Source organism: Diadema setosum, chromosome 8 (assembly GCF_964275005.1).
Source record: "Diadema setosum chromosome 8, eeDiaSeto1, whole genome shotgun sequence".
In the NCBI taxonomy this organism is placed as follows: Eukaryota; Metazoa; Echinodermata; class Echinoidea; order Diadematoida; family Diadematidae; genus Diadema; species Diadema setosum.
Window position 1 is genome coordinate 30,218,115 of NC_092692.1, and position 17,125 is coordinate 30,235,239.

General features: G+C 40.5%; 1 protein-coding gene across 1 annotated transcript in view; it reads left to right on the forward strand.

Annotated features, from left to right (window-relative positions):
* Nucleotides 1–14,715, forward strand: part of LOC140232370 (uncharacterized) — a 118,627-nt gene extending 103,912 nt beyond the window's left edge. The window contains exons 19-25 of the mRNA XM_072312496.1: nt 152–508; nt 1,027–2,241; nt 2,747–3,342; nt 3,588–3,666; nt 4,553–4,674; nt 10,944–11,108; nt 11,591–14,715. Of these exons, the coding sequence (XP_072168597.1) occupies nt 152–508; nt 1,027–2,241; nt 2,747–3,342; nt 3,588–3,666; nt 4,553–4,674; nt 10,944–11,108; nt 11,591–11,791 (2,735 nt within the window). The 3' untranslated portion in view covers nt 11,792–14,715. The remainder of the gene's footprint in view (nt 1–151; nt 509–1,026; nt 2,242–2,746; nt 3,343–3,587; nt 3,667–4,552; nt 4,675–10,943; nt 11,109–11,590) is intronic.
* Nucleotides 14,716–17,125: the final 2,410 nt, after the last annotated feature.

Genomic DNA, 17,125 nt, shown 5'->3' on the forward strand with positions numbered 1-17,125 from the left:
ATAATGGCAGGGCTCTCTGGTAGAGCAGTCGCAACACTTAAGAGGCTACCCTGGATAAAGAAGACCATACTATTGTCATTATTATGTCATTCATGGTGACTGTCATAAGTACGCGGGATGTGGTATTTGTCAATGGTTGGTCGCACTGCAGGTGAAGATAGCGACTCCACGCTGGAAGATGGCAGCACGGCTACCTCGGTTTCCCTGCAGAATAGCTGGACCAGCCACAAGGGCCTTGCCCTCCTAGCCGAGCTCTCCTCCAACCAGTCATCCTCTCGCTGTGCCACGCCCACCAAGGCCAAGAAGAAAAAGATCAAGGACAAGAGCAAGTCGGCATCGTCCCCGTCAGCGGTTTCCGGGAGTGGAAAAACCTCGTCGACGACATCGACATCCATGTCAACGACAGGGACGACGACGACGACCTCGGGTCATGCCAACGACGGGGTCAAAGTCAGTAGCAAGAAGAAGATCCTGAAGAAGAAGTCGTCTCCGAATAAGAACGAGAACGGTGAGGGTTGTAGAAATTTAAGTCCTGAAGTGATCAAATTCATATGTGGATAATTGGATAATTTCCGTCGGTGTTGAAGTCCTGACTGCCTTAAGATCTTGTGTTTGCTATTTTAAGTTCAAGAAATACAATGAGATTTCCAGTATATCATTCGCCTGTTTAGTGGTAATATTAACAACTAATGAAATTAATGACCATTTCTTTGTGCATATTTACATGTCCAGACGTTTACATCCTTAGTTTCATTCGTGTTGTTTTTTTTCAACAGATGTTAAGTTTTCTAGATCTGTGTTACTAGTTCATTAAACGAGTGGCTATATTCTGAAATCGTGCACTTTCATGCACATAGCCTCTTCGAGTACTCCAAACGACAGTAACTCTGGCAACTCGTTTTCTCTCTCGTGACAATCCAAGTATCTTGACCATTTACAGTTTGACCTTTATTTGAGATCCGTATGTTCAAATCCGAAGTATCCATTATTCCGAAGATAACTGATTGTGTTTTTATATGTTACCAGGATCAGTTGTGAAGAAAGTCAAGAAAACCAGCAAGCCTGACAAGGACACCGAATCACAAACAGCGTCCACCAAGAATGACAAGCCAAAGAAGGCAAAACAGCAGACGGTCTCAAACAACCAGACTGATTCTAGCGAGCCCAGTCAGCCACCTGCTCCTAACCCGACTCCCACCCCTCAGTTTGACGAGAGAACCTGGTGTCGTCGACGGAGCGAGCGCATCTTCCTCAGCGACATCAGCCCCGTCCAGTCTCGAGACATCAGCCCGAGCCGCAAGGCCGAGGCCGATGCCGCCAAGAAACGGCTTCTACGATCGCCGGCGAAGAAGAAGACGACGGAGCAGACGCCGACGTCGACAGCCAGCGCCAACCCGGTTGTCAGTCAGATAGGAAGCGTCCTGGACGCCCTCAAGACCGACCCGCTCCAGATGAGGAAGAAACTCATCCGTCTGAGCGCCCAGGAGGACGAGGAGGACAGCTGCCCCCAGGACGAATCAAGGAGAAAGAAGCTGAAGAAGAAGGCCAAGAAGAAGGATAAGACTCCTGCTCTTGACATGGCCAATTTAGACATGGCACTGAACTCTAGGACTCTGACGGACAGTAGCGACAGTGATGGAGAGAACGTTCCTCTGATATCCCTTGTGGACAGACCTTCCACGCCGGCACCGCGAAGCTGTGTTATTTCCGTGGACGAACTACAGGATGGACTCCGCGTGCTGATACCCATCGATGGACTCTTCCACGCCGGCAACGTCCGCGGTATACAACCCCCGGACGTCTACGGCGTCGTGATCGAAGGCGGACGCGGAAGTCGGCCACACGTGTTCTCGCAAGAGCAAATCCTGCAGGAAGCCATTGCGGACGTCAAACCGTCATCCTCCAGGTACCTCCCGGAGGGGACTCGCATCTGCGCCTACTGGAGCCAACAGTACAAGTATCTCTACCCAGGGACAGTTGTCAAGGGCTCGCCCAACCCGACGCTCGACTCGAATTTCATCTCCGTCGAGTTCGACGATGGCGACTCCGGCCGTATACCGCTCGATCACATTCGAATGCTTCCCCAGGACTATCCCATCGTCGACTTCGAGCCGTCGCCCATCATGGTACAACGGAAGCGGCGCAGGAGACCCTCGGAAACCAGTTCAACCATGGACTGGAAGATGGATCTCATGAAGGACGACGTCGATTTGGATGAGAGACGAGTTGGGAAAAGCAGAGGTAAGATTTTTCTTCCTGCTTCTTCTCTCTCTTATCTGGTTTTTGTTTTCTTTTGTATCATCTCTGCCTTTACAGCTGTGATACAAACGTCATCTTGTAAAGATTACCTATATTCTTTGCATCTGGCGGCATGGTGGTCTTGAGCATAACCAGAGCTTGCTCATGAATTTATTTGAATCGTACAGATTGCTTGGGAGATGAGTGCCAGTACCAACTGCCAAAAGTAACCTATCATTCAGTTTTCAACACGACGCTCTTGGTAAATTGCGTCAACGGTTACATTATACACCCTCAAAAAACAAACAAACATACAAAAGCAACAACTATAGCAAAAAGCAAACGAACAAAACTGAAAACCCATCAAAAAAGAAAAAGAACAAGCAAACGTGCACATAAACAAAACACAAATGCAACATTAATCAAATATCTAAAATCAGGATTAAGGTAATACAATGTGACTGAATAAATACCATTTTCCTTGCATCCACCTTCTTTACCTCTGCAGATTACTCGTGGCAATCGCAGAGCAGCAAAGACGACATCAACGCCATCTCCGAGGGGGACAACGACGTCTTCTTGCCCTCTCATCCGAAGTCGAGGAAGAACAGCGACCGCGACCAGAAATCCTTCAAGAAGCTTGCCGCGAAGAAGACGAAGAGCAAGCTGAAGCTTAAGACCAAGGCCAAGCTCTCCAAGGGCGTGTTCACCGGCAAGGGTACGTCCTCCTCGTCGGAAGCGCGCTCCGGTCTCTCGCTGAAGCCCAAGCTGGGGAAGCTGAAGAAGCGGAAAGTGCCGTCTTCGATGTCGAGGAACCTGCTGAATAAGCGCGAGAAGGGGTTTGCCACCAAGGGCAAGAAGACGGGCAGCAAGAAGAAAGCGACGAAGAAGAAGGCATCCGGCGGAGGCTCGGGCGTGGTCAGGCCTTTGTCCGGTGCCGGAAGAGGAGGAGGAGGAGGAGGATCCCAGTGCACAGTGGAGATCGAAACGGTCTACTCCTCCGAGGTGTACACGGACGAGCTGGACTTCCACGACTGCGGCCTGGTACCAAACGCCTTCGACTCGGACGACTCTAGCGACGATGAGAGTGATCAGTTCTCGAAGGTAACTTTCGAAATTGTCCTCTACTTGACATCATCAATGGTAATTGTTTCTTTAACCTCCTGCAGCATAAGGACTCGTACTGTGCGCGTCGTATGTAAGGGGGCTGATCATTCTGAGTTTCTTGCATTTTCGTGCGATAGCTATTCTAAACAAACAATTATACGCACTCAGTAGTGATATGAAGAATTCTATATTGGGTTTTATACTTGATCTGACACAAATTTCGTCATGTTTGATTCGTGCAGAGCGTGGACAACTTGAGGAAGAAGAAGAAGACCAAGAAGAGGAGTAAGGACACTCTATCCTCGTCCTGCAGCCTCCCAGGTAAGTGTCCATTCTGCGATGCTGCCTACTTCTTGCTTAGTGTCAACCCTGTCGATATGAGAACCCAAGTCAACGTTGTATCGTAAATGACTCTTGCTGTCATTACTTTTATCTGGAGTTTTGCATCGTTTCTTTTTCATTACTTTTGTTGTTGCTTTCTTCGTGTTTTTATTCTTTATGTGATATAATTGACGGTTTGTCAAACCATTTCTGTCATGTCATGGCACAATCTAGTGGAACAGAACCTGCTTTTTTTCCTTACAATTTTCAAAAGCGATATATTGAGTTCTACATATTCACCTATGCCTTTTGTGCACAAATGGGATTTAGATATGCAAAATTTTAGGGACATGTGACCTCGTAATGTAATGTGATACCGCAACCGTGCTTGGGATTGGCACTAATTTGGATTTGAGGATCATAGTCTCTATAGAGGTGAACGTTGAAACAAAAGTGTCTGTACCATTTTGCTCTTCAGGGGGTATCTCACTGAGCGGCATTTGGAATTAAATTTGCTAACAGTTTCCATCGTCGGGAATAGTTTTATCTCCTGTCGCAACCCCCCCCCCCCCCCAACAAAACATTCTTTGCGACAAGTTGGGACAAGGAAAACTGTTTGCAACAATGAAAAAGTGTTTGTGAATTTTGATTGCAACTGTTTACGAGCCCTGACGAAACCTAGGATTCACTACGTTTGCAAACATTCTTCGCTCGGTTAGTTACACCCTTTTGGAATTGTCAGGCTAATTTTGATGAGTGATGGTTGGCAGCCCTATGTCTGTGTGTGTGTGTGTGTGTGTGTGTGGTTGTTATCGACCGCGGACAAAGATGGAACTTATCGGTGTATGCATTGTTTTCGTTCATTTATCTCTCTCGTGTCTGGCAGCATTTTCGCCCCCTCGGCAGCTGTGGAGGTGGTTGGGGAAGGCCACGCAGAGGCGGGGCAGTAAAGGCAAGGCTCGCAAGCTGTTCTACAGGTCCATCGTACGCGATAAGGAAGTAATAAGGGTAAGTGCCGCGCCCCTTAAAAACCACTTCCCGCACGAGATCCTCCCTGCACAATTATTCTGGCATACATGCCCAGCGTGTTCTGAAATGTGCCACGTTCAGCGCATGCGTGATATAGTGACTGTTTTAAAGGGAAGTCCAGACGATTTTCATAAATTCACATCATGAAGTGGGCCCCACATAAATCGACAGCTCCATGTATAGATTTGTGGAGTTTATTGTGGTCCGTGAGCAGAGAAACAAATACCCTGAAAAAAAGATTACACTGAACAAGGATGATGACATAGGAGGCTCATATATTTTTAGAAATGTAGCAATGTAATTCCATTGGCTTGTGCTTAACAAGCTCACCTGTGTAGAATTTATGCATGGTCTCTTCTTTTGTTGTGCTTCCGTGAGCCACCAATTATACATTTTATGTAATGCGGTTAAACTTAGACCTTAACAGATTGATGTATCTTCATGTAAATTGCTGACGCAAATTTTCCGTTTTCATACACCGTTATTAGGTGATCCGAGTATCCTCTCGGATCACCTATTGTATCTGTACGGATTCTTTCTTCTTCTTCTTTATTTCTTTCTCCTCAAATCTTGTGCAGAGGTTAACTCAAAAAGTCCCCCACCTATCACTTTCAAACTTATACCATATATGTATCATGTCCTAAGGACGACAGATCTAGTGTATCAATGTGATCAGTCAACCGTGACGTCATTATGACGTCATTATCTGAAATCACGTTTACATTAATATCTCATTAATGGAATGGAATTTTCAATGAAATTAGAATATCGTATAGTTCAAGTCAAGTTCTATTGATATACTTCATAAAATTTAGTCACGTTCATAGTAAACGAGCGCGTACGCGCGCGTTGAAATTTAAACATGCTCTAATCAACCTTAAAATTGTTTTGCACACGTTTCAGGTCATTTACAGCATTTCAAAAAAAATCGACGGACGCGTATGCGCGCGCGCATATACGCACGCACAGCTCATATGCAATAGAGATTTCCCGTTTTATCACACGGAATATATTTCTGAAATGTCAAGGAATATTTCTACCAAGTTTCAAGTCAATCCGACTCAATATGACGTCAAACGGGCCCGTCAAAGTTGAAATTCCGCGCGCGCGTCAATGGCGATATACAGTGCAAGTATGCCAAAAAACCGCCAATTTTAAATCGGATTTTACTCGTCAGGATGGACGGTGACCCCCCATTTTCTTTACATATTCTGAAAGCTGATGAATCGCACATGTCATTTCATGGGCTGGCTGTGCTGACAAAATGATTGAAAGATATCAGATTTCTTAATAAAGTAAAAAAAAGTAAATTTTCAAAATTACGTCATCAAATTTCAAGTTTACTCGAGCGTATCTCACTTATCCTTTGTCGATTTTCACCTAAATTTCAATATGTTGTAGCTTATGAAATGCTCTTTCATTAATGTAATTACACAATTTTGATTAGATGACGACATCACCTCGAAAAAATGGATTGAAGGTAACCTTGTCAAATTTGACCAGTTTACGTGCTATCTCTATGGGAGTGCAGTTTTTATGGAAATGAAAATTGACATGACTATCTTTATCGAGCACTAGCTCACTTATGCTTCGGTGAATTTCTCTAAGATTTTAATATGTTGTAGCTGAGACGTAGGGCTATCGATAATGTGCCCTTCGTTTTTTCATACGTTATCGGGATTACGTCAAAAAACTTGGTTGAAATTAAAGCTTATCTTCGATGTATTGAAATATTTCTTTCTTTCTTCAACTTTCTGTGCAAAAACTCAAGAAAAACATACCCTATCACCACCATATTTTGCATATGTTTAGTTCATGTCACGAACATTATTTTACAAAATAACAACTACTTGATCAGACGCCATCTTGGGTATGTAAATTAGGGTCAAAGGTCATCAATGTTTCATCCTTTGTCTTGGTAAATATATGTCCTAGCTTTCTCATATTTTGCACACGTAAAGACCATGTTACAAGGATCATTTCACAAAATAACCACTAATTGCTCAGATGCCATCTTGGGTGTGCAAAGTGGGGTCAAAGGTCATATGTACTTCTTTCTCAATCTTCGCTATTACGTGTTATCTCTATGGGAGGGAGTTCTAGATGTGAAAATTGACATGACTATCTTTATCAAGCACTATCTCACTTATGCTTCTGTGAATTTCTCCTAGATTTTAATATGTTGTAGCTGAAACTTTGTGCTATCATATAAGTGCCCTTTGTTTTTTTTTTTCACACGATGTCGGTATCACGTCAAAATACTTGGTTAAAATTAAAGCTCATCAACGATGTATTGAAATATTTCTTTCTTTGCACAACTTTCTTTGCAAAAACTCAAGAAAAACATGCTCTATCACCACCATATTTTGCACATGTTTAGTTCATGTCACCTACATTATTTTATAAAATAACGACTTCTTGATCAGACGCCATCTTGGGTATGTAAATAAGGGTCAAAAGTCATAACTGTTTCATCTTGTATCTTGGTGAATACCTGTCCTATCTTTCCCATATTTTGCACACTTATAGACGATGTCGCAAGAATCATTTCACAAATTAACCACTTTTTCCTCAGGTGCCATCTTGAGAGTGTAAAGGTGGTTCTTGGGTATGTAAATTAGGGTCAAAGGTCATAGATATTTCATCCTGTATCTTGGTGAATACATGTCCTATCTTTCCCATATTTTGCACACGTAAAGACCATGTTACAGGGATCATTTCATAAAATAACCACTTTTTGCTCAGATGCCATCTTGTCTGTGCAAAGTGGGGTCAAAGGTCATATGTACTTCTTTTTCTATCTTCGCTATGACGTGTTATCTCTATGGGAGGGAATTTTTTCAGATGTGAAAATTGACATGACCGTCTCTTGATCGAGCACTATCTTACTTATGCTTCAGTGAATTTCTCTCAGATTTTAATATGCTGTAGCTGAGACTTTGCACTATCAGGACTCGAATCATTGATTAAAAAAAAAAATCGGATCACCTTAATTTGTCAGTGATGACAAATTACAATCTCTAGTGTATAACTGTGTGTGCTATAGTATACGGAGTAGGTAGATTACCCGGACGCAAGAGACATGAACAGAACTGCACCCCATGGTGGTTGGGAGGATAAGTTTGTGTTTTATTCTTGAAGTTTCACCTGTATAGATACAGTATCAGTCACTGACTATCTGATGTTTTGGTTAGGTGTCTGGATGTGGTTAGATGTTTGGGTTTGGTCGTCAGATGGGGTTGGAAGTCTGGAGAATGACTTAACAATGGATTGAGTGTTCAGTGGAAACGCGATATTTTCATATCAGAGGTTGGGTTGCAAATTAAAGTATGGTGGTCAGAATGTTACATCCGCAACATGAAGAGAGAATGGGAATCAATGTTAGAGAATTAGGGTCTTTTGTAACAAAACAAGCACTGCGGAGATTCTCTGCATCATTCTCTGTTGAGAGCTTACAACATACAGAGTGTACACCGACAACCCTTTGCGTGCCACATCAATTACCTGTTCACAGGCTTGTGTGTGCACATTTGACTAATTGCCACAGAATGGGAAAAAGTGTGGAAGAAAAGCAAAAACTTAATGAAATTCTTGAGTGAAATCGGATGGATATGAATATATTGATATGGCGGACAGGTGATTATTGAAATATCAACGCAATTTTCTGTAATTCAATTCATTTCATTGAAAATACAATATACATGTCGATCATATCGAATTGTGAAGAGGGTTCATGATGAAAGCTTCATGTTGGAATCATTCGAGATCCCCAATCCAAGAAAATGGAAATACAACTTTAAAATGTCAGTAATTCATCGTATACGACATTTAGTAGGCGTGAGTACCTGAAATTATTCGTTAGGTCACATTATACCTCTCATTTAGGTCATGACTGAAATGTCAAAAATATGCACATTTTTGTCGCATGACGTTCCTCCTAGCTCCTCTCCCCCCCCCCCCTCCCCTCCCCTTTGCATTCCGTGTAATGAGGATGTTGTGCATTCATACATCCCTCGCGACACTAAAATTGATCCCCTTCGTATACAGTCGTGGGAAGTTGTTGGCTTTCCGGATATGACGTCACAGTCATGTGAGCAGGACGGCTATTTCGAGGTGTTTACATACCGTATTCCATAGATAGGATGACTTGGAGTTGTTTCACACCTACAAAATATCTTGCTTGATTGCGATCATGTTTCTGAAAGGTGTTTCTAAACATATTTAGATTTAAGAGTGTTCAGACACAGGAATTGGTCTCCTTGCAAACTGCGCTTTGCAAAAGCAATTCCACCCAAACTGTCGTGTCACAAACTTTGGCTTGCAGATCAATCACAGCTCTCGCTAATGATGCCCATGTGCTAGAGTATTTCCCACACGTATGCACGCACTATGGCGGAAGTTAATGTAAGGTCAAGCGAAGATTCACCTCAATCGTGTTTTAGAGGTCACGCAGTTCGACGAAAAAAGTAGCAAAACTCAACTGGGAAAACTCCTCCGTACCACGATTAGTTCAGTCACGATCAGAAAAACCTGTTTTGGAAAACGGGATTCCAAGTTGCTTTCAGAATTTTTAAGAAAATCAAATGGATCAACATGAAACATGCGTCCACATACGGTTTGCAAACGAGTTCTTTGCGTAGTTGACAGGCTCTCACTAGTGATCGTGTCTTTTGAGATATTTGTCGTTTAATTTCTCTCGACATTTTGCAGGTCCGCCCCCTAGATTCCACCAGTCCATCCTCAAGTTTCAGATTATGAGTCACATAGCTCATGAGAAATACGAGGAATACCGCCCATGAAATCAGTCATAAATGATCAAACGTTGTCGAAACAACGTCTCACTGCGGTAAATTCCCATGAAAGAAACAAAAGGGGGGGGGGGGGGGGAGAAAAGGGGCGAAAAGGAAGGGAAAGGATTTGAGGTGATTAACTTCATGATCTGTTTTCAGTTGTAAATGATTTTCCATCCAAAATATGCGGTATTCATCAGCGCACGAGTGCACCGCCTGTTTTGAAGTCCGAATCTATCCTCATAGGAAACGCAATGTGATTTGTGTTTCCACCTTTTCTTTTCGTGTACCCCCTGTCATGTCTATCCATTATGTTATATCCGCAATTGGAGCCCCACAAGGACCGTAAATGTCTTTTGATTTTCCGACACTGATTGTCACCTACAAGTACTCCTCGGCACCCATTAAGGACGAATTTATGAATGCAATTTGAACAAAATGTCGTTTGATTCAATGACCCCCCTCCTTCTACTCTCCACCCCCCCCCCCCCCCAATCGCTCCTCTTCCTCTTCGTTTCCTTGGAGAGCGAGAGGACGTGGTGTTTGGTAGAGGGGTGTCGGGAAGATACGTACGTGCTAAAACTGCGTATACCAACTACCTAATGCACTGTAGAGTGAAAGTGATCTTGGTTTTGAGCTCGGGAATGACTTTAGATAGGCGAAACCTCACACTTGTCCTTGAACGTCGAGAAAGTGCCCGGCTGTTCTGTTTGTTTCTCGATGTCTTCGCTATATGAAACGGCGTGACTTGTCCCCGGCTGCACCCCACCCCCCCCCCCCCCCCAAAAAAAAAAAAACCCAAAAAACAAAAAACAAAAACCCAAAACCAAAACCAAAACCAAACAACTCAACAACAACATATACAAACAAGCAAACAAAACAAGTAAAGCAAAACAAAAAGTTGTAGAAGTGCAGGCTCTTGTAATTGGGGAAATAACACAGACCAGTGTTATTAAGTTTTCATCGGTGGAATACGTTTACTCTTTTGACGCTTTTGCTCATAGTTCAATTGAAAGTTGGAAGCAGAGAACACCGGCAGAACGCGTGCATTGCATAATGAAATCACAGTGGAGGTGTAAGGAACATTGTTTGCTTTCTTTACTTCTTATTCACTCTCGTATAATTGTGTTCTAAATCCAACCAGCTGGTGACTGGTTGACAGATATAGCAAATTGACTTACTCCCTGTTCAATGCAGTAAGAGTCAAACGATCAAAAGCCGAGATTTGATCGTTTAGACTCTATCCATTCCATGAAAATCGTCATTATTTTCAACATTCATAAAAATTCTTGTATTTTATTTAATTGTAGGATTTCTGACTGGTCTAAAGTGCTTCAGACTTCCAGGGATGGTCAGATGTACAGTTCTTGAAATAACATTATACTCTTCCATTTATTACGAATAAAGATATTTTACTCTTGTTCACAATGTACCATTTCCACGTTTTCTTCTCGTCAGGTTGGCGAATGCGCTGTGTTCCTCTCTCTGGGGCGCCCTCGCTTGCCGTACATCGGTCGCATAGAGAGTATGTGGGAGTCGTGGGGTGGGATGATGGTGGTGCGGGTCAAGTGGTTCTACCACCCCGAGGAGACGAAGGGCGGCCGTAAGCCCAGCGATGGCAAGGTGAGAGAGGACATCTAGTGCTGTGCGACTTTCCGTCTCCTTTCTCTACTTCCTTTTCCCCTTCACTTTGTTATTTTGTTTTTGTTATATTCTGTTGATATATTTTATGTGTTGTTTTGCTTTTTGTTCTTGTTCGTGTTTTTCGTTTTATCGATACATATTGTACGTAGATTTTTCAAATTTGTTCACGTGTCATGTTGATGTTGATTTATTTCTTCATTTGTTTTAAGTGAAAAAGCATAGTTAGAAAAAGAGAAAAAAACCCACAAAAGATCATTTTGAATTTCAGAAAAATGGGGGAAGGAATTTCCCCAAAACAAGGATATGATTAGAACTTCTCGTTTTTCACTATTATTCGTATTACGTCTACAACTATCACGGCTTCTTCTATTGGCACTGCCGATGTAATGAATGGTGCTAAAGTGAATTTGAAAACAGTGCTGTAATTCACCAACCCGTTTTACCTACCCCCTTGCCAACAGATGGCGCTCTACCTTTCCCAGCACGTGGACGAAAATGATGTGCAGACCATATCGCACAAGTGTGAGGTTTTCTCACTGGACGAGTTCAAGCAGTACGTGTCCGGCAAGAAAATGCGCAACACGTTCGTCAAACGCCAGGACATCTATTATCTGGCGGGCACTTACGACCCGGGCAGCGGCCACACCGTTTCGGCCAACTGACTCCCGGGAACGGAACTGACATTTACCCCCTTACATCATAATTATTTCGATCACGACAGAACATTGGTGTATGTTTAGACTTTGATCATGAAAGGGATTCATATCCAATTTAGCGGGCAGAAGACAGAATTATGTATTACGCCTGGATGAGCCACGCGATAATTCTACATCTGTCTTGCATAGAATGTGCTATCCGTTCTTAATATGCAGAGAAAATTAGTGCGAAGTGGCCGATTTTCACTTTGTACGGTTGCCATAAGTGAGGTAAAGTGGGAGATCGGTATACCTTAGTCAAAGTAACATAATGGTTGGTTTTACGCACGCGTCTATAATACGTGTCGACGAGCACGCACGCTCGCGAAGGTCTAAAGCTGGAGCGAAAAATTTTACGCAGCACTACATATCAAACACCGAACTTCATAAAATCTGTTCTTTTAGTGATCATGTTCCAGCCACACAGTTGGCAGCCACACAATAAATGGAGTAAATCAACAACCATCCAAGACGATGCTAAAAATGAGTACCATGCCTTGAAGTGTTCTGCAAGAGTTTACTTCCGGCTGTTGTCGCCGCTGTTTTTGATGCAGATTTTGAAAAAAAGAAAAAAGAAAAAAAGAAACATGGTAGTCCAAGGTATTCATTTTCGTGTGGTACTGCCAGTCGACAAACTGATAGCACCTGACGTGCTATGGGTGCATAACTATGGAATAGGAGGAGTGTCAGATTGCTACGTCCTTGCCGTCGTAGATCCGTCGCATCCAGATTTACAACTCTTTCAAAGAGACAGACTGCTCAAAGTTGGACAGAAGGTGGCAGCAGATAGGCCTGCCCGAAAAAAAAAAAAAAATATATGGGCATGATTACGTAATGTGATATCATTATATCTCGTGACCGAGTCTTTGCGTTGTAGATGGAGTAGAATCAAGCGTACTTGAATTGCGACCAAAATCAAGTAATGGACAGTATTTCAATTCTATGAATGTTTTATCTTTTTGATCAGAGTACTATTGTTTTGTGACGCCGGCGGTTGTATGATGGCCTGTATGTTGGGTCTTTTTAATGGAAAGGAACATTTGACGTTGTGCATTGTCGTCAGATTCACTGTAAAGAAATTCAGTCATATTTTTGTAAGTCAGATATCATCGTCAAATTATGAGAATATTAACGTTCCAGAAGATCGACAAGGAATGTAGTGTCGATCGTGTGGAATGAAATTATTGTTGCGTAAACAAATAGCGCCACCGAGATAAGTTTGTTTTGACCGAGAAAATGAAGTTTGTTTGTCTTTTCTGTTTTGATTGGACTCTTGACTGATTTTATGCTTTGTCGCTTTACTTGCACATATTCCCACTTTTAGAACGATATATGTGCAATGGACGGCAAATATGTATTAACAGTACTGTGAATAATTTCATTGATCATGGATTGAACAGATGACCATGTTTTTGTTTTTGTTTTTCAATTTGAGCTGCGAAAAAAAAAAATACGCAAAGAGTGATGAATTGGTAAAATATCTGTCACAAAGAGTATTTTCCGGTTTTTATCATTTTTCTCTCTTCATCGTGATTGTAATTCTTGTTTAATTGTGCATCATTAGGATGGAAAAGACTGATTAGGAGAAGGAAAAAAACTAAATGGATGACAATTTGTAAAATATCATCATGATTATTACTGCTAATTTATATTTTTTCTTGGAGAAGTGACGTTGAAAAAGATTGAAATCATCGTCAAAAATCATTCATTACTAAAATAAGCATCTGATGATCTCTTGTTCGTGTTTGTCGTTTTTTTTTTCTTTATTTTTAAGAGTGGTTTGAACGTTTATAAGCCAAAGAGGGAGTAAAGGGAGGTGCCTAAATATTTAAGTTTAATATGTCTGCCATTTTGTATCACGCTCCAATGGGATCTCGTCGAGCGTTCCGTTACCAAGGAAACAACAACAACAACAACAACAAAAGCTTGTGCAATATTGGCACATTTTCCCGTCTTTTTAAGCATTTTTAAGCAAAAAATGAAATTGCATAATTTGCGTAAGTATATAGGCGGAATAGAAATGAGGAGTGGTTTTGAATTCAGCCTTGTATTTATGTGTCGTGTGATTCCAACCCGTGATCAACCGCAAAACCTGCAAGACGTATTCGAGTTTTGGGGATATTTTTTTTTTTTTTTTTTTTTACTCTGACATCGTAACTGGTCGAAGACATTATCAAGCTGTTCGTTTATGTTTTTAGATTTCCGCTGTTCCTTGGCTTGTTCACCATGTTCGTTTTGCATTGATTCATTTGGCATTATTGCTGTCTTGTTGATGTAGTATATATATATATATATAAAGAAAAAAGCGCTGTAAATGATACTTAATTCGTACTGCAATTTTCCGTGTTTTCAAAACGACACTGTCCGCTAGAATCATAGCGATCTTCTATAAGACTTGAATTATGTCTTGGAATTTACCGAGCTTCAAAGACTTTTTTTTTTCCAGCGTAACGGCGACCGAATATATTTTGGCAAGACATTTTTTTGTGTTTATGTCTTGTCAAATAGTGATGATGATGATATTAATCCTTATATTTTCTTCCTTTATTTAGTTTTTTTTTCTTTTATTGCCGAGAAGACGGATATGTGAAGTGCAGGCAAATGTGTAGAGAAATTAAACAAGATACTTACAGAGTGTCTTTAATATTAAAAGTTGTATATAGTGACATCTCTATCAAATGCCATTGAGTATCTAATTTTTTTTGCGAGACAAACTTCAGACGTCACGTTTGTCTTCTGTTGTGTAAGACGGTTGTTTTGTTCATTTTTTTTTGTTTCCTTTTCGCTAGAGGCATAACGTGATAAGAAAGGTGAGGTGATACCTTCGTTGTATTCTGAGAACAACACATGTACCATTGGAAGAGATTAAAAAAATCTAAGCTAAAATTAAACTATTTCAAGTCAATCGTGGTGTCAGGTGTGGCGTCTCTTATTTTCTCTTCTTTTTCTATCTTATTATCATGATTTTAGAGTAAAATTTCCACATGTATATATATATATATATATATATATATATATATATATATATATATATATATATATATGTATATATATATATATATATATATATATATATATATATATATATATATATATATATATATATATATAATATATGTGTGTGTGTGTGTGTGTGTGTGTGTGTGTGTCTTTCCCTCTTCGCATCCATACAATACACAACCAGTAAAGGGATGATACAGTATTGGTTGAGATGAGGATTCAGCTTTTAACTTTTTTTGCGAGATACTTAGAAATCACGATATGAAAATGTTTAAGAGCATACAATTCTTAGAGGAGCTCAAACTTTTAATTTGATAAAAATCAGTTTTAAAATGGCTGAGATATCCAAAAACAAGGTAAAACAAGGTAAAACAAAGCAACCCTAATCAAGGGTGGGTCCAATCTTTTATTAGGATTGCTTTGTTTGGGATATCTCAAAATAAATTTTCATCAAGTAAGTTTTGAATTTCTTTTAGAATTATATGCTCTTTCATGTTTCATAACAGATTACTCATTGCAACTGATTTACAAATTGCCCTACATCGACATAAATAAGCACTGAATTGATCAGTGTTTTAGTAGTAGCCAGGTTACTTATTATCTAGAAAAAAAAAAATCATCAAAAAACGTAGGAAACCTGAAGCCCTATCTAAACCAAAACGGTACCATCCCTTTAAGCACTTCTCTCTTTTTTTTTTCTTTTTTTGTTCGCTTGAAGTCTTGGTATTGATTATCTGCTGTGACGGTTTTCGTCAGGAAACAACAGTCAAAAAGTGGAACATCCAATGATTACAAAGTTCGTGATTTAATGAGGACTACAATCGAGATGACATCACAATAAGATGAAAACACACATCAGATAGAGAGCATCAGTTTCAGTGCGTAAGATACACTTATATTTCCAGCGAAGTAATGCATCGTCACTGATTTTTTTTTTCTCTCAATAAAAATCATAACTCGATGTCATAGGAGATTTCTAACGTACTGTTGCAGACAATTTCGCTAACTTCGACGTCGCTGAAGCCTTTTACATCCATGAAAGTTACATCGTGCATTGGTTTCCCCATTTTGGGAGAACAATACATGAAGATGAAACAATTTTGAAGGGTGCTCGCTCAATCGGAACCAAACGGGAGAGTGGTTTTTACAAAATTGGAGCAATTTCCTTCTTTTTCTTTTTAAGTGCACACAGTTGAAAATTCTTGTCAAGCACTTCATCCAAGCATGAGCTAATAGCACCCACTGATAGACAAAACGGCCTAGTATAGCTTGCTTCTCAAATGATTGTTTGGTAGGTATTGGTCACTAGTCGTGATACCGAGACTTGAACTAAGTTGTCTTTGAATTACCCCCCCCCCCCTTCATGACGGATTCTTGGAGTCTTTGTGTGAATGTGTCGGTGTGCTCCAAAGTTTAGATACAAGTTTATAATTCAGACAAACCCGCAAAATGAATTAAGCCAATAAAAATCAGAACTTGCGTGACATTTCGCTTAATCTTAAACTGATTGTATTATTCATTTATATTTCATCGCCTAAAAAAAAGGAAAAGCTACAATATTGATGAAGAACAAATAATAATGATAGTAGGAGATAGCAGAAGCATGAATTATGGAGATAATAAATTACATGTACTGTCACTTTTTAAATATCCTTATATTCGAATAGTCTTATTGTTAATCCCATAAATTTGTGACTTTATAAAAATCAGAAGCATCAGAAAGATGATTACATTAATGACTCAAGAAAAAAAGAAAAAAAGAAAAGGGGCATACAATGGGGGAAATAACATTAAAGCTTAATAAACAAAAAATCATGCATATTATGGCAATGCAAGGACAATAGTAATCGGACCACAAAATATGTGAAATGAAATTGAGACAGCAGATCGATCTCTCTCTGCTATTCAAAATGCACAGAGAAAATGGGGAAAATCTGAAACAAAGAGGAGAAACTAGATGAATTGAACAAACTGCAAAAGTTGTATACTGTATCAGAGCTGGATGGTGGTCTCAGTGCAATGTGATTGTTCATTATCCGTGTCAATCTCGAACCATGTATCATCGTATAAGCATCTTAAATTCAACTATTGTCCTCGTTACTGCCAAAACAATTATTCAACTGCAGTTGTGCAAAGCCTTAAAATGACAGAGTTTGTTGCGTAAATCAGCGTGACCAATTTTCTTATCCCATTCTTACTTTCAATACTTGACATCATTATTTTTTTTAATCATGTGCATTTGCACGTCCAACGCACTCGCATACTTGTTGATAAATTACAACGCATGAGTGAGCTGTTTTA